At 39.5% G+C, this 25,401-nt stretch overlaps 1 protein-coding gene across 7 annotated transcripts in view; it reads right to left on the bottom strand.

The window, feature by feature from the left end:
• The window catches only part of msi2b (musashi RNA-binding protein 2b), a 626,013-nt gene that overhangs the window by 51,158 nt on the left and 549,454 nt on the right, over positions 1 to 25,401 (bottom strand). For 5 of the 7 annotated variants that reach the window (XM_061962104.1, XM_061962106.1, XM_061962101.1 and 2 more), the window contains one exon: positions 12,028 to 12,150. In XM_061962104.1, the coding sequence (XP_061818088.1) occupies positions 12,028 to 12,150 (123 nt within the window). The remainder of the gene's footprint in view (positions 1 to 12,027; positions 12,151 to 25,401) is intronic. The other 2 variants (XM_061962107.1, XM_061962103.1) reach the window with 1 other exon arrangement.

Genomic DNA, 25,401 nt, shown 5'->3' on the forward strand with positions numbered 1-25,401 from the left:
TGATTGAGCCCGGAGCACATGGCCATTTCTGCTCTTCTCACTGGCCATGCTTAGGATCACTGAATTATTTGGGAGGAAATTGATAAAGACCTTCTTTCGGAAATGACTGTCACATACGTTTCCCGCCTTTCATGGGAAATAAAGTTGGTGAAGGTGAGAAGGAAGAATGCCTAATGAGAACAAAAAGTGCACGGAACAAAGAGGTGGGTTTAATGTGAGAAGAACCTTGATTAAAACAGACTAGAGTTTAAAATGCAGTGCTATTTCTGCAGGCAGCGCTGCGGTCTCAGCAGACTGACTGCACAAAGAAAACACTGACACCTGAATAGGACTTTCTGAGCGGTGGAGGTGAAGCTGAGATCTGAGGCCAACATTTGAGCTTACCAGGAAGCTCCAAAGGGATCAGGAAAACACTTAACAAAGCAGCTTGGGACCTGACGGAACCTTCTTCATCCTTTTTTGTATTTTGCTCTTCTCTTTTCTTCTTTTCTCTTTTCTTCTATCTGACAACACGAAAAGCACAGGCTATTTCTGTAACTCTTCTGGGCGACAAACAAAAGCGTGTCATTAGACGGTATTCTACTGAATGCCTTGGGATTATTTGTTTGTGTGCAGCAATACACTATGAGAACCATAGTTAAATGTAGAATTAATCTCACAATTTAAAGACCCTTAGAATTACACTGCAAATTATTTGCCACATGCCAAATTTTAAAATGTTATTTCTAGAAACTTCACTAGTTTTAAGAGCTATTTACTTATTTTTAATCACTGACTAATTTGAATTTTAGCAGGAATAATACTATCTTTTTATTTTAGTTGGAAAATGTTAAAATTGAGAAAACAACTATTCAAATAAGATATTTTGGTTTCCCCCCACATAACAAATGTTGTTTAAAAATTCTGCAACAATTCGAAGAGGCTTAATTTAGGAATTGCAATAGGGCTGCAACGATTAATCAAATAATCGATAACATTGATTATAAAAAAATAATTGACGAAGATTTATTACTGTCGACTAGGTGCTTAATACAGTTTTAATTGATAGACCGCCAGGAATGTTAGTGTTTACACTTTAATTCCTTTGGGTAAATAATTGAAGCGAAATAATCCTCAATAAAAATACTTTTTGCACTGAATGTCATGTTTACAGGACATCTTGCAATTTAAGTACCGTATTTTCCGCACTATAAGCCGCACCTAAAAACCACAAATTTTCACAAAAGCTGACAGTGCGGCTTATAACCCGGTGCGCCTTATATATGGATTAATATAAATATTTATTTTCATAAAGTTTCGGTCTCACAACTACGGTAAACAGCCGCCATCTTTTTTCCCCGTAGAAGAGGAAGCGCTTCTTCTTCTATGGTAAGCAACTGCCAAGGTAAGCACCCGCCCCCGTAGAAGAGGAAGCGCTTCTTCTTCTACGGTAAGCAACCACCCGCCCCCGTAGAAGAAGAAGCGCGCGGGTATTACGTTTCATTTCCTTTGTGTGTTCCATGTTGATATACGACTCCATGCGCGCCCACATCACAGATGGTGTCAAAAAACAAGTGAAGCACACAAATACAACACTCGCCGTCATTCCGGGTGGATTAACCAAAGAACTCCAACCGCTCGATATTGGTGTCAACAGGGCATTTAAAGCACGACTGCGAACGGCGTGGGAACAATGGATGACCGAAGGCGAACACACCTTCACTAAGACAGGGAGACAGCGCCGGACGACATACGCCAACATCTGCCAGTGGATCGTAAATGCCTGGGCGGATATTTCGGTCACAACTGTGGTCCGAGCTTTCCGGAAGGCAGGATTCACAGAACTGCTGGACAACAACAGCGACACTGACTCCGATGACTTCGACGAGACGGAGCCGGCCATTTTGGATCCCGTATTCGCCCAACTTTTTATTTCGAACACCGAAGGAGAAGAATTCGAGGGATTTATGAATGAAGAATAACTTCAGAAAGTGAGCGTTATGTTTATTTTGTGTGTTGTGACATTAACGTTTGAGCAACATTAAGTTATTGATGTTATTGCTCTGCACTATTTTGAATTTTACTATGTTTGTGATTGCACATTTGCACATTACCGTACATTTTGGGAGTGAACAGAGTTGTTAGAACGCTGGTTTTTATTATATTATTAAAGTTTGACTGACCTATCTGACTGTTTTTTTGACATTCCCTTTAGCGCAGTTAGATGCGGCTTATAACACGGGGCGGCTTATAGGTGGACAAAGTTTTGAAATATGCCGTTCATTGAAGGCGCGGCTTATAACCCAGGGCGGCTTATGGTGCGGAAAATACGGTATGTATATTTGTCACTGTGGTTATATACTTTGTATATTAAAGTAAAACTCTTTGTTTTAGAGTAATTTATGTTGCTTTAAAACTGACTCAAACTCAAGTTGCAAACTCAACGTCAAAGTCAAACGTGTACAGCAGATAATAAGCAATAATAGTTTGACCAGTCAACTAATCGAAAAAAATAATCGTTGATGATTAAAAAAATTATCGCCCTAATTGGCATACATTAGATAGCCACACAACCACAACAGCAACACTCTCTTCAGTTTTGGCCCTCAAATGGTCAGAATTCTTAATCCCTGAACTGTCAATGAGACCAACAAACACATTAGTGCCTCCAAACACACCCAGCTGTCCACAGTGTGACCCTTCTTGAAAGATGTGGCGGTATGAAAAACTACAGGAGCCTCTCTTGTTTGGATCCACACATACTGTCTAGGGCAAGGCCAGAGCGAGCAGTTCAAGTACACCTTGTTTGTGATGAGTTGGTCAACGAGAGGTGAAGTCAGCATGCTGTCATTTTGTCTGTCTGCTGAGCAGCGGGTCAAGTGGCCTGTGACCTGGACGGAAAATATCTTCCATTTTCCTCCAAACAAAACTGACGTGTCACTGGCCACTCTGCAAACACACAACACGCTGATAGTGTCGGAAGTGGTTCGTTTTTAAGTGACAACTCCAAATGTTTTCACCGAGCAGGTAAAGTTCAGCACAGTACAACTTAATAAAGATTGGCAGTGGATGCCAACCAATAGTGTTTTTTATTGGTAGTTTGATGCAAAAATAAGAGGGGCTTTTGTTGACATTTTGTAATTGTTTCATTCCTTTCACAGTGAAACATGATTGGGATGATTCGCTAAAGACCAAACGTCAGACGGCAGTAGAACTGGGTACCGTAATGGCACCAATGCCAACGTCAAAAGGTCGTAACCAGTAAAGAAAACAACTAAGAAGATATCGGCACCTCATTTTGAGGTTTTAGTGGCACTGAAATTAGGCAAAAGTAGGTGCAGCTGTGTCAATTGTTGTGACATTTCCAGATTTTTACCTGGAAATGCAGACTCAAGGATCTGCAACAGGTGCTTAAAGGTGATATTGTGGAAGTAACGTCGTGTAAAAAGCTAAAAGACAGTTGTATTTAGGATTAACTAGCTAACACGGTTGTAACTGTAGTTTTAGATCACCACAACTTCACCACACAACGTCTGCTTAAATTGTGCAGATAACACGTGCTAAATAGTAGGGGTGCACAAAAAAAATTGATTCACATTCGGAGCGCGATTCTTATTTTTTCCGATTCTAAATTGATTCATAATTTTCAAAAATAAATTAAAAAAATAAAATATATATTTTTTTACAGGAATCAATTTTTTAAAAGACGTTTTTAGGCCATGCAACCAGACAGAGCTTTTATAACTTGTAACCTGTTTTGAAAAAGTTTCATTATAAAACCCAATAATACATTGCGAGAATCATGATGAATCAAGAATCGATTCTGAATCAAATCATCACCCCAGAAATCGCATCGAATCGTTGGGTGCCCAAAGATTCAAACCCCTACTCATATGCTCCAACGCTCCAACCTGTGCTGTTTCGTTTTGTTGTGGAATATGCGGAAAATATAGTGATAACCACCTTTTCTAAGCAATATAAAAGAGCAATCAAGATAACAGAACCAATTTTTAGCACGCCGAAGTCGCGTTCCGAAAGGCGCCAGTGTTGTTTATTTGAAATGATCCATTCACAAGAGAATCCATATTGCAAGAAGTTTATTTAATAGGATGGATAATAATAGAAAGAAAAAAAGAAGGCCATTTAAAAAATACCAGCGGATACCAAAACAAATGATTGAATGAGTTTTAATCAGCCACTTAAGTCATCCAGCAGCTATAAAATATCAAAATGATATTTCTGAAGAGCCGATATGTTTAATATTTTTTAGAATATGTTGACACGCACATGGATGGGGGATTCTCTCGCAATCGTTTGTCTTTGCAGCGCGATCATCTCCTTTCGTAACGCCATTTGTGCGCAATTGTGGCAGTTTGCTAACATGACTCTTGCCAGATCCTTGTAGTTCGCTGAGCTCCACACAAGAATAGGAGATGTATTTCAGAAGGCGGGCCTTGTAAAAAAATCATTGTATGTGATTGGATAAACCACTTGTCCGTTATCTTGAATGACGTGCTACTTCAACCACTTACATCCAAATCAACCCGTGACGCTGATAAAAGCGACGCTGGGAAATCCAAAATAGAACAGCCGACATATTGGATAACGACAGAGCAGAAAGTTAGAGAACTTTTACTGAAACAACGCAGCAATGTCAGTAGACGATCCATGTCGTTTGTGCAAAGAAAATATGCAGAATCAATGTCAGCACACGACTCCTCGCTGCGTGCCGCCATTGTTGTTTGAAACAAACAGTCGCTTCGGCGCTACGTCACATCTATGAAATCCCGCCCGGCAATCCTGATTGGTTCATTATTTTTTGCTATCTTGAAGGAGTTTGCATTGCCTTTGAGCCCAGATCCTTGTGTGGAGCTCAGCTAACTACAAGAATCTGGCGAGAGTCAGGTTAGCAGTTTGCATCTACCTTCCAAAACATGCTAAATACTGTACAGACGCAAAACAGTTCCCGCATTGATGAATCACATTGCAAGCGCGAAATGATTATATTAGCATCTCTTTCTACTAGTTATGTGGGCCTTCTGATAATTAGCATATGCTAATTATCAGACATGCTCAACGAATTGCAGTCCTTATTTTTCAGAGATCAGTTTTGTGTGCGTTATCAAGTTTGCACATGTTTTAATAGATGCAACCTTTAGTAGATCAGGCCCCCAAAGTACTAGACCAGTAGTTCTCAAACTATGGTACATATACCACAAGTGGTGCGCCAAAGACTAATTTGAATAAAGTACAGGGTTTTATTTTCCTACATTCAAACACAGTGTTACTGTTTAAACTGTCGATAATGTTGCCAAAATAATAAATATACTTGTTAAATAAAACCTCTACCTTGTTTTTAATGAGTACTTAGGCCTACTACCGTACTGTATTTTAATGTTGGTCATTATGGGGGCACTTGGAGAGCCAAGTGTTTTCTGAAGTGGTACATGGTGAAAAACTTTAAGAACCACTGTACTAGACAATTTAACAATTTCCTTTCTACATTTCCTGTGTTCTGGTTTGGTTTTGCTGTGATAATTATGAAAATTTGATTTCAAATTGGCAAATGTTATAATTCTATTTATATTACTCTTCTGCTCAACTTGCATGTCTCAAAATTAGGTAAAATAAAAAGGCATTGTTTATGGGTAACATTTGTATGTTTTCCTTGTTTTAGGCACCAACTCCGGCACAGTTTCAAAAGTACTGAAGTGGCAACGGTATTGGATAATATGTACCGGTACATGACATCCAACCTTACACTGCAGTTTGTGAAGCTTAACCCTCGAGCTGAGGCACACAACGTCACATAACACAGATCAGTTATTTTGCCCATTGTCATAACTTTTGAGAACAAATTAAGAGTATATAGTACTAAACTAAAGGTGCATGGTGCAAACAGGGTTAAAGCAGTATTCATTATTCTGAATGTGGTGCTCTGTGGGAACTGTAGGTGGAGTCAAAGCACCAATAATCTACACATACGTCACCAGGTAGGTAATTTTGTCAAAATGTGAGCCAAAACGAGGAAACAAAGCCAATGGAACGACTTTCGCTGATGTGCTATTGGATGAAATTGTAAAAAGAGCCCAAGCAAAAATAACCGTGAAAGAAAGCAGACCACTGGATAAAATACATCATCTTACTATGATCACAAGGAAAAATGTGGATGGTTCAGAAATATAATGAGTGAACAAACAAAGCTCTTATGAGTGTAATTAGACGTCTACAACATACAGAGAAAGCCCTGATGTTGGTAAAGTACTCAAAAAAAGCCTGATGTCACTGTTTATCAGCCCTTGTCCATAATGATACTTATCTCCCTTCCATTTGCAGCTGTCACACATAAACTGTTCATGATGGCTTCCATCACGTCATTTGCTGTCTGGCTGCTGCTAACTCAAATCAACATTCCTGCTTCTTAATGACGTGCATTGCCATGATGGTTTTGCAAATGGTTTGTTTTGAAAATACAAACGCCCCGACGTGAAAGACAGAATATCCCGTACAGAAGTTGATTTAAATGAAGTGCAGTTTTGATTAGTATGCACCGGCTGCACCGTCCGTCGCTGTCTGTATGCCCGCATCAGAGTATACCACGCTACATGAGGGAGTTGCGGCACAAAGCAGACAACATCTGAGTTACAATTAAAAGTGATGTTTTCTCCCATAAGCTTCTTAGGGGATGTCTAACAAAGAGTGGCGCTCCTCAGTGGAGTCTGCAGGCTGCAGTGTTCAGTCAGGGGAGCAACTATTGACAGCTATTGAATGATCTACAGTTGTAAGGGTGGAAAAAGCAAGCTGTCTAAATGAAGCCGACAAGTCAATCGATGCTGTGTTAAACACAGAGAGAAACTCTGTTACACACAGAGAGGAACTTGCATCCGGATTTTGGAGCAAATCTCTCGGTAGATGTTCACTGGTATGTGTAAAAAATAAAGCATACATAAGTTGTATATTTGCAGCATATTAGCATGACGTCCAGATGTGAGCCTTTTTGGGCCTTTCATAGCTTGCTTCCTACACTGAAAAGGATTTGCCAAGATTTAGAATTTTATTTCTAGAAATTTCCCTAGTTTTAAGAGCTACTTACTTATTTTTAGTCATTGACTTTACATCATAATCTTAATTTTAGCATGAATAATTACCGTATTTTCCACACTATAAGGTGCACCGCATTATAAAGCGCACCGGATTATAAGGTGCACCTTCAATGAATTACCTATTTTAAAACTTTGTTCATATATAAGGCGCACCGGATTATAAGGCGCATAGAATAGATGCTACAGTAGAGGCTGGGGTTACGTTATGCATCCCGTAGTTGCGAGACCTGTTGTTGCTCAATATTGGTCCATATATAAGGCGCACCGGATTATGAGGCGCACTGTCAGCTTTTGAGAAAATTGGAGGTTTTTAGGTGCACCTTGTAGTGCGGAAAATACGGTATCTATTTATTAATAAAATGTAATATTCAGCCTGCTAGACATTCTGTAATTGCAGACAATTTTTCATTGTTTTGGTGGTTAGAGCGGATGTGACGCATAGCGCCATTATGGTGAAGGCGTAAGTGTGTGATTAGTATGAGAAATGTTTTGACAAAAGTCTCCCATAAACGTGACTGTAAACTTTTTTTCTACCACAGTTTAAGTAACAATCTACATTGTATGTTATTAATGCACTCAACTGTAATGCACGGACGTAAAGCTCCTCCTCTCTACAAGCGACAAAGGCTCAAATGATGTCGTCTCACGTCGATTGAAGATAAAATAATCGTCTTGTCGGGACAACGACTTGCCATGGCTTTGAACCTGAGATTTCCATAAGGTCCTCCTTTCTTTGTGCATTTCTGCTCGCTATTTTCAAGCTTGTGGCTCAACTGTAACTGGACGCTATTACCTTCCACATGCTATGGAATGGCCAGAGGGTCAAAAAGGATTAAGGACGCATCCGCCTTAATGGTGTGTTAAAATTTTTTAAGCGTTTTCATCACGTTAACTTTGACAGCCCTAAATATAATATATCGTAATAAGTACGGTAATATGTTCCAAAAAGTCAGACAAAGACCAGACCGTACAAAAATGGAAGATAAGAAATGACATACAGGTGAAACTCAAAACATTTGAATATAGTGCAAAAGTTAATTAGTTTCAGCAATTCAACTTCAAATGTGAAACTAATATGTGACAAACTCTTTCCATGCAAACTAACAAATCTCAAGCCTTTATTTTTTATAAGTTTGATGATCATGGCTTTTACAAATTTATGAGAGTTTCAATTTGAAGTTTTCATAAGCTGTAAGCCATAATCATTCAAATTACATCAAAAGAAGGCTTGAAATATCTGAAGTTAGATGTTATGAGCCTCTGTCATATATTAGTTTCACCTTATAAATCTAAAACCTTTGCACGATAATCACATTTTTTGAGTTTCACCTGTAAATCCAATAAATCGGTTTCAGACACCCAGAAATATTAACACAAATAATAATACAAAGCGCAATTGTAGTTTTAAATGTAGAAAACAATGCAAACATATACCTGATAACATATAAATGATGAATGAGTCAGATAAATGAACGTTTAACACCACTTCTACCTTTGTTCAAGACTCAATGGGGAGCAAAGGATTAAGGAAAGGGAGAGCCACACGGACGCCACCTTCGTACTTTGCTATGAGTTATTTATTGTGTTATCTAGTGTTTCTCAACTTCTTTATGAAAATGCTGGCATTGACAACTGTGTGCTCACACGACTTCAACTGATGCAGATACACATACGCTAGACAGTGTTTTACGGCACAACATGCCACACTGTGGTAACTCCGCAACTTCACAGCAGTATGCTACAACTCGCAACTTTCCTTGGCCCCACTGTGGCTTATTTTGCAGCAGTATCTACAAAAAAAAAGTATCTACAAAAAAAAGTATAGAAACTAAGTCACCAAGGCATGGGATGATACACACGAAGACGGACTAGTTTGTTACGTACAATGTTTGAACGCAAATGCAAACAGAAAGGACGAGAACAGAGGCACCACTGTAGTTCCAGTCACTTATCAGCCACTTCCTTTTTACACTTATTGACAAATGCCTGAGGCGCACTGAGAAACGACTCACCTTGGCAGTATGCCTTTGTCGTTCATTAATAGAATACAACTGGTTGTTTTGGTCAGGGGTTTCTTAAACTTTTTGACCTTAGGGCCCAACTTTACCACTACAGGGGTGCCTGGGGCCTGCCCAAATATTAACACTAAATTAGTAATCTTACTCTTGATATTAAATGTATATAACAATTATAATTGACCTACGTAAAACCTTGTCAAATGATATAAGTCATTGTGTTAATCCTAAATATTATTAGAAAAATAAGTACTAATCAAATACTATATCCTATATGTATTACTGTATAAGAAGAGACTCATAAATAACTGATGAAAAGTATGCTGTGCTAAAATGATTAAACGTCGATTATTATGCGCAGTCAGTGTAGTTGTACACAACATAAAATAAAACTAGTTTGTTTCTTCATATGACCAAAACCATGCAGGTTTTCTTAAGCTGTGGTTAAGAAACAAGATTCCGGACAGCGAAGTGAACAAGTCTATCAAATTGTAAATTGTTTTACACTGCAAAAATAGATATTTTAATTTAATTTGAGTATTTACTTAAAAACAATGCTGTGCTAGTCCAACCACACTGCAACCTGTCATGATCTGCAAGCTCTGGTGCCTCCTGTCTACTTTTTGTTGCAGTGCCTGGTTTTCTGGTCAGGTGGCAGAGCCATGTTCGCGAACACCTGTTACACATTTCCCCCTGATTACTTAAATAGTCCAATAACTCGGCACCAGTCGATTCCTGATGGTTCACCCTTCCAGTTGTGTTCATCTCCTCTGCTCTGGCTCCACTCACACTTCTCATTTCTATGGCCCTTGTCTGTGTTAACTGTTTCCTCTCCACACCTTTTGTGTCCATTTTCCATTTTGCCAAACCTATTGTGTGCATGTTTTTCCTCACTCCTTTTTGAGTGTGCTTTTTGTTATTATTTGTATTATTTCTTCTCTGCGTTGGGGTCCAACTCCGGCAAAAGTCGATCGTGACACAAACAAAGTTAACCTATTCATGTTTTATAGGGGTATTCCACCATTTTCTATACCAGGAGAAACTGTTTATCCAGATCATACAATTACAGTTCAAACCACATTTTAAGGGGAATATGATCATGGAGATGGATCTGTTATCAAGCACGTGATAACTATGCACATTTTGTGAGCCCACAGCTGTGTACAGTCAGATTAACAGTGGGTAACCTCTTTTTACACTTAAATGAGAAAGGAAAATGTAACTTAAACATTGCCGGTACAGTTAACCTTGTTTGACTGAACCTCGATTTACGAACCCTTCATTTGTACAAACTTTTCGATTTAGGAACCAAAGACCGGATAAAACGATGCTTTGATGTAGGAACCTTGTCTCTGTGCACACACCTTTCATCCTCCATTGTGTACCTGCAGCACAACCTTTGTGGGCGGGCTTATTAAGCCAATTGCTACATTATGTGCCTTTTAAGTGGTTTTTAGCCTTTTTACAGCATTTTTCTAGTTTTGCTAGCTCAACATGAGTCCAATGAAAGCAATGGACAAGCGATGTGTGGCTTGAAACATTCAGGAAGTATCCACAGCATTGCTGACACTGCCTCCCACCTTTTTAGGCTGAACACCAAGTAGGTTAAGGTAAAGGTAAATTTATTATTCAAAATTGTTATACCGGCCTGACTGATAAAGCTAAGGAGGTTTGTGAATTCTGGGAGTCCATCACAGGGCTAGTGAGAGTGTGTGTGCGTGTCGGCAGTGTGTCTAAAAATGAGGACAGTTCAGCTAGTTTTTGTTCTGACTTTGTTATTAATTTTAAACTTAATCCATCACCTCCTTGTTACATTTGTTTGATATACAGTACCATACAGCACTTTATATTGTGTTCAAAGTGCATACACCTTTACTAAAATATGGATTTTTGTCATGGCTGGAACCCATTATTCATATTTACATTGTTTCTTATGGGGAAATTTGCTTGATAAACAAACATTTCTATTTCGGGACCCTGTTCAAGAACCAACTAAGTTCGTAAATTGAGGTTCCACTGTATTAAAAAAAACAATATTACTACCACTTGGCTACCAGTCTAGGGTGCAGTCTACCCTTCGCCCAAAGTTAGCAGGAAAATGTGGTATAAAGGATGGATGGATTGATATTACGATAGATAAGTGATTCTCAAACTGTTATCCGTGTACCACTGATGGTACGTGGGCGCCATCTATTGTTATCGTATAATTAAATTTAATTGATTTTATTTGATTCATTATTTAAGTACATAGTTTTACTTTCCTATATTCACACACAGTGTTACTTTTCAAACTTTGTGTAAAGTTACAGTCAGCAAAAATATCAAATATACTTGTTAAATATAACTACTGCCTTGTTTTAATGAATACTTTAGCTTACTATGCTACTTTATTTTAATGTCGGTCATTGTGCTGGTACTTGGAGAGCCAAGTGTTTTCTGAAGTGGTACTTGGTGGAAAAAGTTTGAGAACCACTGCAATAGATCATTAAAGTTAGCTCCCTTGAATTTGGACTTATTTTTGTGAATCATACATATTCAAATGTTAACTGCAAGAAACTACTGAAAGCTACTAATCAATTCCCGCCTCTTCAAATGTCAAGTAAGTGTAACCTTTTGTTTTTAAGGTCGAGGACATTTGCGTTCGGCTTTGATTTCTCGATTGATTTTGGGTACATTATGTTTGATTAGTCAAATTGAATTCAGTCCCATGACGTCACCTCAAGCAGCCCATTCCTTCACAGTCCTGCACCCTTTGTGTGCAAATAACTCAATGCTAGCCTAGCACTACCTGTGCACCGGTCTACGGTAAGTTCTTGTAAATGTTGGCGAGAGAGCACATGGGAGCTTGGGTGACTATGTCTATGGGAGGAAGCAGAGCAGGAGAAGTTGGAGAGAGCAGCAGCCACACAGAACATGGACAGAGCGTTTACCTGGCCCTGTGCTCTGTGGGTACGCCAAGTAGCCGCCTCTTCCACGGGCCCCCCTACCTGAGCCACGCGCTGCTGCTGCTACTGCCGCCGCCGCCACCGGTCCGTATGCTGTCGCTGGGAAGCCTGCAGGCACACACACACACACATAAATGCATCACATCCTGCGTATGGACGAGTGTATCCCAGAGCTACAGGAGAATGTTGACACCAGTGCGGAGCTGCAGGATACAACTAGCTGTCAGAGGCAGGGGCTCATGTTAGGGCGACATCGATCAGCAGACTCTTACAGAACACATTGCCAGAATCAAAACAGGTCCACGCAGAGAGTGAATAATAGCCGGAAGCAAGACAGTTTAAAAAAGATGAAGTCATTCCTGTTTTGGATTGTTTACAACGTTGTGTTGTATGCATGAATTGTGTGCAACGTTTGATTGATGTCCAATCACTGGACATTAGGTACACCTGTGTGATCTAGTTCAGGCGTGTCCAACTCGTTTTCATTGAGTGACGCAGAAGGCCACTGGTAACAGTGAATATATGTGAATATGAAAGTATATGAGGATTCGCCTCATGTTTTTATTACACAAATGCCTATGCATTTGTTTATTATTAAAAAATAAAATAAAAATGTCGATTTAAAGACATGGTAGCTTTCACGGTAAAATTTGTGATTTTTCCAAGCATATTACTGTAAATGGAAAATGTTTATTACGGTATAATTCTGGTGACTCAGCTGTTAGTTTTTTTTTTTTTATCCTTACATTCAAGATTGTTGTTTTTACTGTGTTTTACTATAAATAAAAAAATGGCACTACCCTTTTATTATGATAAAATTCTGTGTTGGCACTGAGATGAGGTGGCGACTTGTCTAGGGTGTACCCCGTCTTCCGCTGCAATGCAGCTGGAATAGGCTCCAGCCACCCCCGCGACCCGAAAGGAACAAGCGATAGAAAATGGATGGATGGATGGATTCTGGCGACTTAGCTGCCGTTTTATTTTATACATTTTTTACCGTAAAATCTATTGTGATTTTTACAGTGTTCACTTTGATGGATACTTTGCTTTGAAATCATAAGTCAAGCACATATTTAAGTATTATTTTTCTGTACATTTGCATTTGAAAAAAAAAAATCTGTCTATTTAAAAAAAACAACTGGCAGCTCAGTTGCCAGAATTTTACCATACAATGCACAGTAATATTTTACAGCATATTACTGTAAATGGAAAACTAGTAATAATGTTATTTTTAAGGTAAAATTCTGTTGACTGAGCTGCTAGTTCATTTTGCCCTTATGTCTACGGTTGTTGTTTTTGTGGTGTATCACTGTAAATTTAAAAACGGTATCACCGTTTTTTACGGTAGAATTCTGGCGACGAAGATACCAGTTATATTTTCATCTTACCGTAAAATCTATTGTCATTTTTGCAGTGTACACTTTGATGGATAACTTGCTTTGAAATCAAAGGCAAGCAATTATTGATGTATTTATTTTTATTTGAACAAAAAAAAGGAACGTATGATGATATAATAATTAATGCATTATTAGATACATGAAAGTTTATAATATATGCAACTGCAGGCAGTACTTGTATTTTTTCTGTCAAAATGGAAGGAACGGATACATTTAGTAACAAATAAAGTGCTTTGTTGACGAATATTATTTCCAGGCTTTTGCAGGCCATAAAAAATGATGTGTTCATTTTAAAACCTGTGGTCTAAGTAGTTTGGTCATTGAAGATGTAACAATGCACCGTGCTGAGAGATGTTTTGAGTCTTATCTAGCTACATAATACTCCCAGTATGATGTAGTGGTTATTAAACACAATCATGTTTTTTTTTTTTTTTAATAACAGCTCTTGTATACGATGCCATTAATGCAGGTGTACCTCAGAAATGAATGACAGCAATTTAGTGGGGCGACTGCGTTAATTATGATACGCGATTGATAAGTACATCGTCTCCTTTCAAACTGAAAGCATTCAATTTCTTATTAAACCATAAATCTGAGTAAACTGGCTTCAGGTGGGTTTGCAATTTGCACGTTGCTGATTACATTAATGAAATAATGTTGCTCTGGGGGGGTGTTTATGTCACACGCTGGTATGAAAGATTACAACCACCTCTGAGCTGCACACCCGTGTGCATGATAGCCCTACCTCTGGGCACAATCCCTGCATTTTGTTCCAGAGTGCTCCCCCCCAATTACTGGGAGCTTCCGAGGACTTGGAATCATGTAATACACACGGCAAAATGTTCTGGCTTTTTGTTGGGCTGATCAGGGGGGAGATTTGTTGCTGTGTTTCACTACCTGCAAACAGATGGAGACATCTGTTGGGTGATTTGCTATTATGAGCACATTGAGATCTGTCCTTTTGTTCCCTTGTATGTGAACATACTTTAGGCTGGATTTACACTACTTGGTTCAAGGAAAACAATTCATGTTTCCCTTGAGTCCCAATTGGCATATGGGTCATGGCAGCGTAACAAGAACAATATAGACATTCTCAGAGGGGAATCCGACAAATGTGGATCCAAATCAGATGTTAATCGGTTACATGCCAAACAGCGTTAGGATCTAGCTCACAGGTGTCATACTCAAGTCCTGGTGGCCAGATCTGGCCTACCACATTATTTAACGTGGACCGCCACACGATTTTATGTGTTCCTCCAGCTCATTTATTGTGGCCCGCCTCATCATTTTATGTTGTCTGCCACATTATTGTATTTGGCACACCACACCATTTTACGTGACCCGCCACATAGTTTATGTAACTAGGCTATCATACATTTGTAGTCATATATCCACTGTTTTCATGCTGCCTTTCAAAAGAAGCCATAATTGCGAAGTGGCCTGCCACGTCATTTATTTTGGCCCACCACATAATTTTAACTGGCTCGCCACATTATTCTATATGGCCCCCCACATCATTCATTGTGGCCCACCATTTCATTTTATGTTGTCTGCCAATCCATTTTTTGTGGCCCACCATAAAAAATATATGCGGCCCTCCAACAGCAGCCATAATTGCAATATTTAATCTGACATTTTGCGTTGTCTGCCACATTATTTTGGGTGGCCTATTACGTAATTTAAGTTACAAGGCTATTATACATTTATATTAATATATTCACTTTTTCAAGCGGCCCTCTGAGGGCAGTCATAATTGCTATGTGGCCCTCCACTGCATTTAAAATGGCCTACCAAATAATTGTATCTGGCCCGCAACATTATTTTATATGGCCTGCCACATCATTTATTGTGGCCCGCCACAAAATTTTATGTTGTCTGCCACATTATTTTATGTGGCCCACCACGTAATTTATCTAACAAGGCTATTATACATTTATATTCATATATTAACTGTTTAATGCAGACCTCAGACAGCAGCCATAATTGTGACGTGGCCCGCCACGTTATTAAAAGCTGACCCGCCACTTCATTTAACGTGGCCCGCCACAGCATTTTTCAGCTGGCCCGCCATAATATTTTATATGGCCCGCCACATCATCCATTGTGGGTCGCCACGTCATTTTATGCTATCTGCCACAGTAGTTTAAGTGGCCCACCACTTAATTTATGTAACGAGACTATTGTACATTTGTATTCATATATTCACTGTTTCAAGCGACCCTCCGAAGGCCGTCATAATTGCTATGTGGCCCGCTACATTATTTAAGTTGGCCTGCCACATACTTGCCAACCTTGAGATCTCCGATTTCGGGAGGTGGGGGTGGGGCGGGGTTGGGGGGGGGGTTTGGGGGGCGTGGTTGGGGGGGGGCGTGGTTAAGAGGGGAGGAGTATATTTACAGCTAGAATTCACCAAGTCAAGTATTTCATATATATATATAAGAAATACTTGACTTATATATATATATATATATATATATATATAAAAATAAGAGAAATACTTGAATTTCAGTGTTCATTTATTTACAAATATACACACACATAACACTCATCTACTCATTGTTGAGTTAAGGGTTGAACTGTCCATCCTTGTTCTATTCTCTGTCACTATTTTTCTAACCATGCTGAACACCCTCTCTGATGATGCATTTTGCTTTGTCTCCTTGTTGTGTGCGCAGTTGTGCACTGCACTCTCTAAAAGCCGTAGATGTTATTGTCACATATGCATGTACAGCAGATGGCAGTATTGCCCTGTTTAAGAGTGTCACAACATTGCTGTTTACGGCAGACACACTGCTTTACAATAGACTAAAACGTGACTGCTGTTGTTGCCGCGCTGGGAGGACGTTAATGAAACTGCCTAACAATAAACCCACATAAGAAACCAAGAACTCGCCCTCGATCATTCTAAAGTTATAACGTGATTGGGCAGGCACGCTGTTTATATTGTGGGAAAGCGGACGTGAAAACAGGCTGTCGACATGTCACTCAGGTCCGCATGGAGCTGGAGGGGGCGCGGCCTCCAGCTCTGCCTGAATTTCGGGAGATTTTCGGGAGAAAATTTGTCCCGGGAGGTTTTCGGGAGAGGCGCTGAATTTCGGGAGTCTCCCGGAAAATCCGGGAGGGTTGGCAAGTATGGCCTGCCATTTAATTTAATTTGGCCCACTGCATTATTTTAACGAGCCCGCCACATTATCTTATGTGGCCCGCCACATCATTCATCGTGGCCTGTCACGTCATTTTAAGTTGTCTGCCACTATATTTCATGTGGCCTGCCACATCATTCACGGTGACCTGCCACATTATTTTGTTGTCTGCCACATTATTTTCTGAAATACCTGATGGCGCCTACAAAACAACATACTTTGGGTGAATAAACAATCACCCACAGTCATATGGTGTAAATAGAATACAATAAAGAAAACATTTCGCAGGGACATTAATTTGGTGCTCAGCGGAGTAATGCTGAGGGTTACCTGCAGGGCCGCCCTGTCCTAAATGCAGAATATTGCGCGTAGGACCTCGCTATCTGTGGGGGGCCAAGTTTTGTGTGAAGAAGCGCATATAAAATGACAGGCGCTTCATATGAAATTTGACCATAAACGTATTCCTGGCCATTCAATGTTTCGTCACTGATAGTGTTGGAATATAATGGCTGATTTCCCCTTTTTGCAGAGCACAAGGTACTGGGTCCTAATCCTGGGGGTAAAAAAATCTACATATTTATTTATTATTGTGCAGTGAAATATATATTTATCTAGTGCTTTTTCTCCAGAGCCACGTCGTCCTGCTCGCACTTGACAGTTTTGATTGTGTTCTTTTGGTATAATTTCCTGTCCTGGTGCTCGTGTTTTAGTAAAATTTCCTGTCAGACTCTTTGATTTGCTGCACCTTCACTGTCTGCTTAGTTTCCTGCCATATTGATTATTAAACCGGGAGAGACAAGCGGTAGAAAATGCATGGATGGATGGAAGTCAATTTAAATTTAACTGTTGACCCTTGCCAGCCCGAGATTATCGTCTTTTGTCAGTCTGCATTAATTACTCTGTTACAGCTACATGCCTTGCACGAGCCTTTTTGTTTCTGCTATTTTATGCTAACTAATGCAAGTAAATCAATAATTTGACCTGCACGCTGCCTTCAGCCAATGTGCCATCGTGACAGTTAAAATTGTGATCGAATAATTTATTTATCATAAATTAGGTTTAGTCATACTTGCCAACCTTGAGACCTCCGATTTCGGGAGGTGGGGCGGGGCATGGTTGGGGACGTGGTTAAGAGGGGAGGAGTATATTGACAGCTAGAATTCACCAAGTCAAGTATTTCATACATATACATATATATATAATATGTGTAATAACTGTGTTTGGATAATTGATACTTCAAACTTGCATAAATAAATATTAAGGAATATAACATAACTTGGCTTCTGAGAGCTTCAAAATGTAATGAATAAAATGCTAAAGTTGTTGATAAACAAGCAATTATTTTAATAATTAAATATGATCATTTTAAATGAATTATTATGATAATTTAAAATTAATTATTTCAAATATGTTTATTTTAATGTATAATTCTATGGCTGGATGTAATAAGGAGTCACAAAAAAAATATAGTAAAAATGTATTTAGTTTTTTTTTTTAAATTACTAAATATATTTATTTTTAGGAAAGATAAACATAATAATACAATTTATCTCTAGTCTGGATGATTTAGTTCTTGTCACCCTGTTGTCCTCCCGTCGTGAAAAAAGGCTGTCCTCACTCAGGTCCGCATGGAGCTGGAGGGGGTGTGGCCTCCAGCTCCGGCTGAAAATCGGGAGATTTTCGGGAGAATATTTGTCCCGGGAGGTTTTCGGGAGAGGCGCTGAATTTCGGGAGTCTACCGGAAAATTCGGGAGGGTTGGCAAGTATGGGTTTAGTACAAAATATGCATCAAATTAAAGCTTGATTAAAAAAGTATAACAATTCTTTAACACAAAAGTGTGGCAATTTTTTGTAATGGGGAGGAGGGTCGATGCTAAATAAAATTCGGCTTCAATTTAGGCCTCAATTTAGCCCTGGCCCTGGCTACCTGCATTACAATCTCGCAGTCCGGGCCAATTTATCGCTATGTAAATGAGTATTTGTATAATCTGTCATTCTTTCCATCCGTGTTGCGGCTGCCCGATTTTGACAATGCATTCAGGGTACAAATAAGGCCCCAAAACCTTAAATATTTGTCAGAATGTTTAGAATGCCATAATGAAGTAAAGACATCAACAGAGTGTAAATATGAATGCAATACATTGGGATCTAATTATTCCTAACAAATATCAGCCTGCTAATCAGCCTGCAATTAATCCAAAGCAGTATCAGTGAATTGTAATTACATTGTTGGTGCTTAATGAACGTAGTGGCAAGAGGTAGGTGACAGAAGCTGGTCCATGCCCAGGGCCTGGGCTCTTCTTTCAACACAGGAATGGCATGTCATTAGCGCTGGTGATGAGATTCCTCACTCTGGGCTCCACGCCGTCGACGCCTAATCAGCCTCCTAAAATTATCTCCACAGGATATGCTTGCGTCTCGAGCAAAGAAATGAGCTCCAAATCCTCTCGACTGGAGATGTTCCTGATTTTTAAACCGAATTTGTGCAGAAAGACTTATTCCTAAAAGACGGCCGCTCAGACTTTACAGCCCAGGACACCTCGGAGGATAGTTTGTCCAAAGCGGCAGCGGGCGACCTACTTCTGAGGCAGCCTCTGAGTGCTATTCCATGAAGAGGGGCGCACACAAAAGAATGATGAAATGGAGGGGGTAAGAGGGCAGGGTCAGATGAGCCGCAGCCGAAGAGAAAAACACATAGCTTTTCATTAGACGGCGGAGAAGGAGGTAATTCACAACTCTGTCGACACAATACGACCATGACTGTGAGTGTTGGGTGCGAGATGCCACCATGCTGCGACTGGCGGCATGGCCGGGAAGAGAGAGAAACACAATTTCCACACACGGCTCAGGAGAGAATAATGTAATAAAGCGGCACGGTGAGTAAAGAAGTAAAACAATCATAAAAGGACAATAAAAAAGGCAACTAAAATATGTCGCTTGAACGCTCCTGCAATGATGTCGTCTGCCTCTTCCCACTAATGCAATGCTAATGCATCCTTTTATAGTGTCCCTTCATATGCTGCATGGTACATTGTTTTGTGCAGCCATATTACACCACCCCCACCCTCGCTGCCATTGTCAAGACACCCCAATAGACCCACTGGCTTGGAAGTTAGTTGTGAGCAAAGTTGTGGTGAGAGATTAACTTTGCAGGATTAGGTGGGTTAATTAATAGATGGCTGCTGCTCATTGTTTTGTGCTCACGCTGTAAGAAGCCACCCAAGAGAAGCGCTGCGGCATTAAATCAATTTCATGGCCCTTTTATTACTGAGGAGATAAAGCCAATATTTAGCTTTCAATTCTTCACAATTATTGGGCCCCTGCTTTGCCACTTGAGTGGCTGCACTTGGCTGGGGACAAGGACACATCTGTTTATGAGCTGTGCAGGCCCGGGGGCCTTGGTGTCCGGACTCGGGGGAACTGTCCTCAGCTTTTCCCCGCACAAGCCTGCAGCACAGAAATTCAGCCATCCTCAGCCACGGAAATGAAGAAAAACTGGACTCAAAAATAGACGGGCACTGTGGCAAATCTTATCGACTTTTCTCTCCGAGCTTAATTTTTACAGCAAGAGAAACTAAACATGCTTAATGTTCTTAACAGCATCTGCTGCAAATGTTTTAATTGTTTTATAGGCTATTTAAGCTTAATAGCACACATGCTATGTATACTATAACAGGTGTATTTGAATGAGCTGTTGCTAATTTCATGCAAATTAGGCATTTGTTTTGACAATAGACATCTGAAAGAGTAACAGCAATGACTTCAACGTTCTTATGTTAAATTTTTGTCTTTTCTGACTTATAATATTGTTAAAATGTTAGATAAGCTTGCACGCAGTTTTGGATGCCTCTTCTCACATGGTTTTGCGGTCGTTTTGACATCACAGCGAGGTGGACATATTTAATTTGGACATTAAAGGGGCTCGTTGCAACTTGCTCACAGTTATGGTTATAGTTGAAGTTTTTTTCAAACATGCATACAATTGCAATACAGTGCATCACATATTTCCAGTTTCTCATAACTACATGTCCGAAAAGGAGTAGGAAGAAGATGAGTTTATTTAATCTTATCCCTTTTGCATTTCATAGCAATTAGTAACAAATTTTTTCACTTCCTGTTCTCAATTCGTACAATTTAAATCCATAAATAGAAAAGTTCTGAAATAATAGTCAAATAATTTCACACAATGAGTTGAATAACATTCATTTTAATAAGGTTCAAGGTGTTTACGAGGATTCTTCTTCTTTGTTCTTTGTAAACACTTTGACTTTAAACAGTTTCTTAAACTGAATCAGAGTCGTACTTTGCTTAATGCATTCCATAATTTAGGAACAAGGGGTAGAAAATGGATGGATGGAGTTCCACATACTAATATGCTAAAGGTCTTCAGTTACATTTTTTAAAGCAAAAAATACAACAAGAACACCATTGGCTATCTTTTATTACCATTAGTGGTTTAACAGGACAAGTTTGTTTTAAAATTGTCTATATTTCTCACAATTACTGTACTAACTTACCAAAACATGTGCAACAATTCTTCTCAACAAAAGCGGAGAAAAATAACCTCAGAGGAAAATCTAATTTAAAACATTTGTATGCACGTACAACACTTTAGCATATGAGTATGTGGAATTAAATTATGGAATGGATAAAGCAAAGAAGTTAATAAATGTACTAATATGATTCAGTTTAAGAGGCTGTTCAAACTAAAAATGTTTACATAGTACAAGTAAGAAGCATTTTGATAAACATCCATCCATCCATTTTCTACCGCTTGTCCCTTTTGGGGTCAACTGCATTCGGGCGGAAGGCGGGGTACACCCTGGACAAGTCGCCACCCCATCGCAGGGCCAACACAGATAGCATATTGATCTTTATTTTAAAAAAGTTATTAATTTCATATGTGAATCCTTGTACTTAGAATGCATTGATACTAACTGAGAACAAGGAATTAATTAATGTACTAGAAGTGAAGTGGAAACACGTAGGATTAAATAAGCTTTGCTTTTTTTTCTACTCCTTTTTGGACATGTTGTAATCCATCCATCCATTTTCTACAATTGTCCCTTTTGAGGTCGCGGGGGGTGCTGGAGCCTATCTCAGCTGCATTCGGGCGGAAGGCGGGGTACACCCTGGACAAGTCACCAACTCATCACAGGGCCAACACAGATAGACAGACAACATTCACACTCACATTCACACACTAGGGCCAATTTAGTGTGGCCAATCAACCTATCCCCAGGTAGAAATTAAAATGTTTAATATGGAATGTAACATGCTGACATTGTATGCATGTTGGAAATAAACAGAAACAGAAAAAGTTTGTGTAATACAGTTTTTTGCCGGCCTGAAAAAAAAAAAATTGGTGTCTACGGTGGTCACTCACCCGGTCTCGTCAACAACGTACGCGCGTAGAGTTAGTGCACACATACAAAAACAGTCCAAGAGAAGCAACCAACAATTTGCACTCATGTTGTTGTTATGATACAAGTTATAAGTTATATATATATATTATAAGTATCCAAATCCCTATTATTAGCGAACAACACCCAAAGCTAATGCACGTGTTTCGTACGTACATAAGCTGTGTCCCAATTCAGGGTCTGCATCCTTCGAAGGGCGCAAAGGCTGTCCCAATTCATTCAAATTCGAAGGCTCCTCCAAAAGCAGCCGACAAATGCGCCCTCCTTTTCCCTGTATTCGGAGGATGCCTCGCGACTATCCTTCGTGGCCTCCCATATCCCAAGATGCTTTGCGCGCCTTTGTTCAACAGGGATCTTTTTGACGATGGCGGCAAATACAAGCACCGGCAGCGGCAGCGAATACACTTTCAAATGTAAGTATCCTCCACAGGCTAGACTGTCCCATTTAACAACGGATGACGCATCCTTCAGAGGTGCCTCCAAAGTCCAGCCTTCTGAGGCTGCGTAGGCCGGGTCCTCCGAAGGATGCAGACCCTGAATTGGGACACAGCAGTCAAAGTGTCATTTCTTTGTGTGTCATTACGTACTAGAAGCGGTACAAGGGCGGGATATATTTGTGTAAACTACATTGGAAAGTTAGCGCCCTCTAGGCATGTGTGTAAATGTTGCAAAAAGCCTCTTTAAGTCAAGCGCTCAACCCGAGGGGGTGGGGAGAGCTCCTCCCCTTTTGCTTCAGGCTATGAGGAAACACAAAAAAAGGTAGGATCATTTTCATCTAATCATGTCATGCGCATAATAACACCAGCGTGCAACATGCAGTGACATCAATTCTGCAAACAGCAGCTTTTTTACGCAGCTCTGTATCTATCGACAAGTATGCAGGTGTACCTAATGTTGGGACGGTGCATCTATATAATGTTTATGAAGTTTATTGTCGACAGTGTCTGGAAAAAAAATAGCGGTGACAACTTCAAGATATAGATTTAAACCAGGGGTGTCAAACGTCAGGCCCGAGAGCAGGATCAGGCCCGCGAACAGGTTTAATGCGGCCCGCAGGATAAGTTTGCTATGTATAAAAATGCTCCTGACATTTTTGAATGAAAGAAACAGATGTTCTAAATGTGTCCACTGGATGTCGCAATAGCAATTATTTGTATCTTTGTAGATGATGCTACATATGTACAAAATAAACCACATGATGTTAGTACATCAGTCAAGGAAAATGATCAAACTACATAAATAACATACTGTAATTTGATTTTGATATAATTTTTGGTAACACTTTAGTATGAGGAACATATTCACCATTAATTAGTTGCTTATTAAAGTAACAAAGACTTAATTTAGAGTTATTTGGACAATAAAGGGACATATAAGGGTTAGGGTTAGGGTTACTAACAAGCAATAATTCTGAGGTTATTGAGGTAACACTCTTAGTTAATGGCTTATTGGTTGTATAATAAGGCCATGCAGAATAAGGCATCAATAAGCAGAGGTGGGACCAAGTCATTGTTTTGCAAGTCACAAGTAAGTCTCAAGTCTTTGCCCTCAAGTCCGAGTCAAGTCCCGAGTCAAGACAGGCAAGCCCTGAGTCAAGTCCAAAGTCAAGACTGGAAAGTCTCAAGTCAAGTCCTAAGTCCTGCATTTTGAGTTTCGAGTCCTTTCAAGTCCTTTTAACCACAGACTAATATATTAACACAGATTGTGTATGCTTTTCAAACGCTGTATTTATTTATTAAAACAAGTGCATTTTAAATTGCAGGAAAGAAAATTGTGCTGACATTGCACTTTATAATAGCACTATTAACCAGTCATTTTAAACATTAACTCATTCCTTTACAGAACAAACACATTGAAAAATAAAGTGCAAATGTACTTATTTGTACAAAAGTGTTAACATTGAAAAAACATGACATATATGTGAACATAACAAAAAAGTTGTACTTATTATATGTCAGGGCCCTATGCTGCATTGCATTTGCAAAAGACCAAATTAGCCAAGAGTCTGTCAGTCATTTGTGCACGATGGGGGCGTAGTATGATGCCACCATGGCTGAAAACTCGCTCCACTGGAGCACTGGAGGCAGGCACTGCCAAGACTCTCATGGCCACTCGGAACAGTGAAGGAAGAGTCTTCATGTTCAATGCCCAGAACAAAAGGGGGAGAGAGTTTTTTTGGGTTGGTGCACTACTTGTAAGTGTATCTTGTGTTTTTTATGTTGATTTAATTAAAAAAAGAAAAAAAAAAAATATATATTTCTTGTGCGGCCCGATACCAATCGATCCACGGACCAGTACCGGGCCGCGGCCCGGTGGTTGGGGACCACTGAGGTAAACAACCAACAGTATGTCAGAAAGCTAGCTAAAACGGTACACATATTCATAATATAGTATACATTTTAACTGACCTTTATTTTACTATTTTTGTCTTTTTTTAGGTGGCTAAAATACGCGGTGCTGCTGACCGCCGTCTAACGTTACGTGTGATATATTGACTAACGTAACCCTGCTTAAAAAAATCACTGAACAAAAAGTATGAATAAGGTAGTGAACTGCAACAGATTCCCGTTTTTGCAATAACGTTATAACGTTAGCAGTGAGTTTACAGCCTCACTGATTTAACTACACAGCAAATAAAAGTCACGTTACTTAGCCAATATAAACGTTATCTTACATTCAAAACTTACCGTTCTTTGTGTAACTTCAAATGCCGGACGAAGTTGGAAGTTGTTGCCTCTCCATCAGTAATTTTCGAACCGCATGTGTTGCATACTGCAAACCGTTTTGTGTTGACCACCTCGTAATTTTTATACCCAAACGAAATTTTTTTAGGTATCATTTTTTGTTCACTGGCGTGTGGTTTGGACATGTCTTCTTCGTTGGTTGTCCTGCAATTTGATTGGATGAATGCTGTGTGATGAAAACAAAGTAGATCTAATTTGATTGGCTGTTGTACTGAGCGCACACCAGCTGACACACGCAACGCTGATAGACAAGTACACAATGAAAAATACAGAGCGCTCCCGAATAACTTTTTCATCTTTGGGTTTTGGGGAAAGTAGCAAGTCATGTCAAGTCATGTCAATTCAAAAGGCTCAAGTCCAAGTGAAGTCACAAGTCATTGATGTTAAAGTCTAAGTCGAGTTGCAAGTCTTTTTACATTTTGTCAAGTCGGGTCTAAAGTCATCAAATTCATGACTCGAGTCTGACTCGAGTCCAAGTCATGTGACTCGAGTCCACACCTCTGTTAATAAGTACTTAATAATGACTCATTAAGAGCCAATATGTTACTAATTCACATGTTAATAAGCAACTAATTAATAGTGAATATGTGTTCCCCATACTAAAGTGTTACCTGATTTTTTTATCTTGCTAGATTGAAAATTAACACCAATG

This window comes from Nerophis lumbriciformis, linkage group LG09 (genome assembly GCF_033978685.3).
Source record: "Nerophis lumbriciformis linkage group LG09, RoL_Nlum_v2.1, whole genome shotgun sequence".
Taxonomy (NCBI): Eukaryota; Metazoa; Chordata; class Actinopteri; order Syngnathiformes; family Syngnathidae; genus Nerophis; species Nerophis lumbriciformis.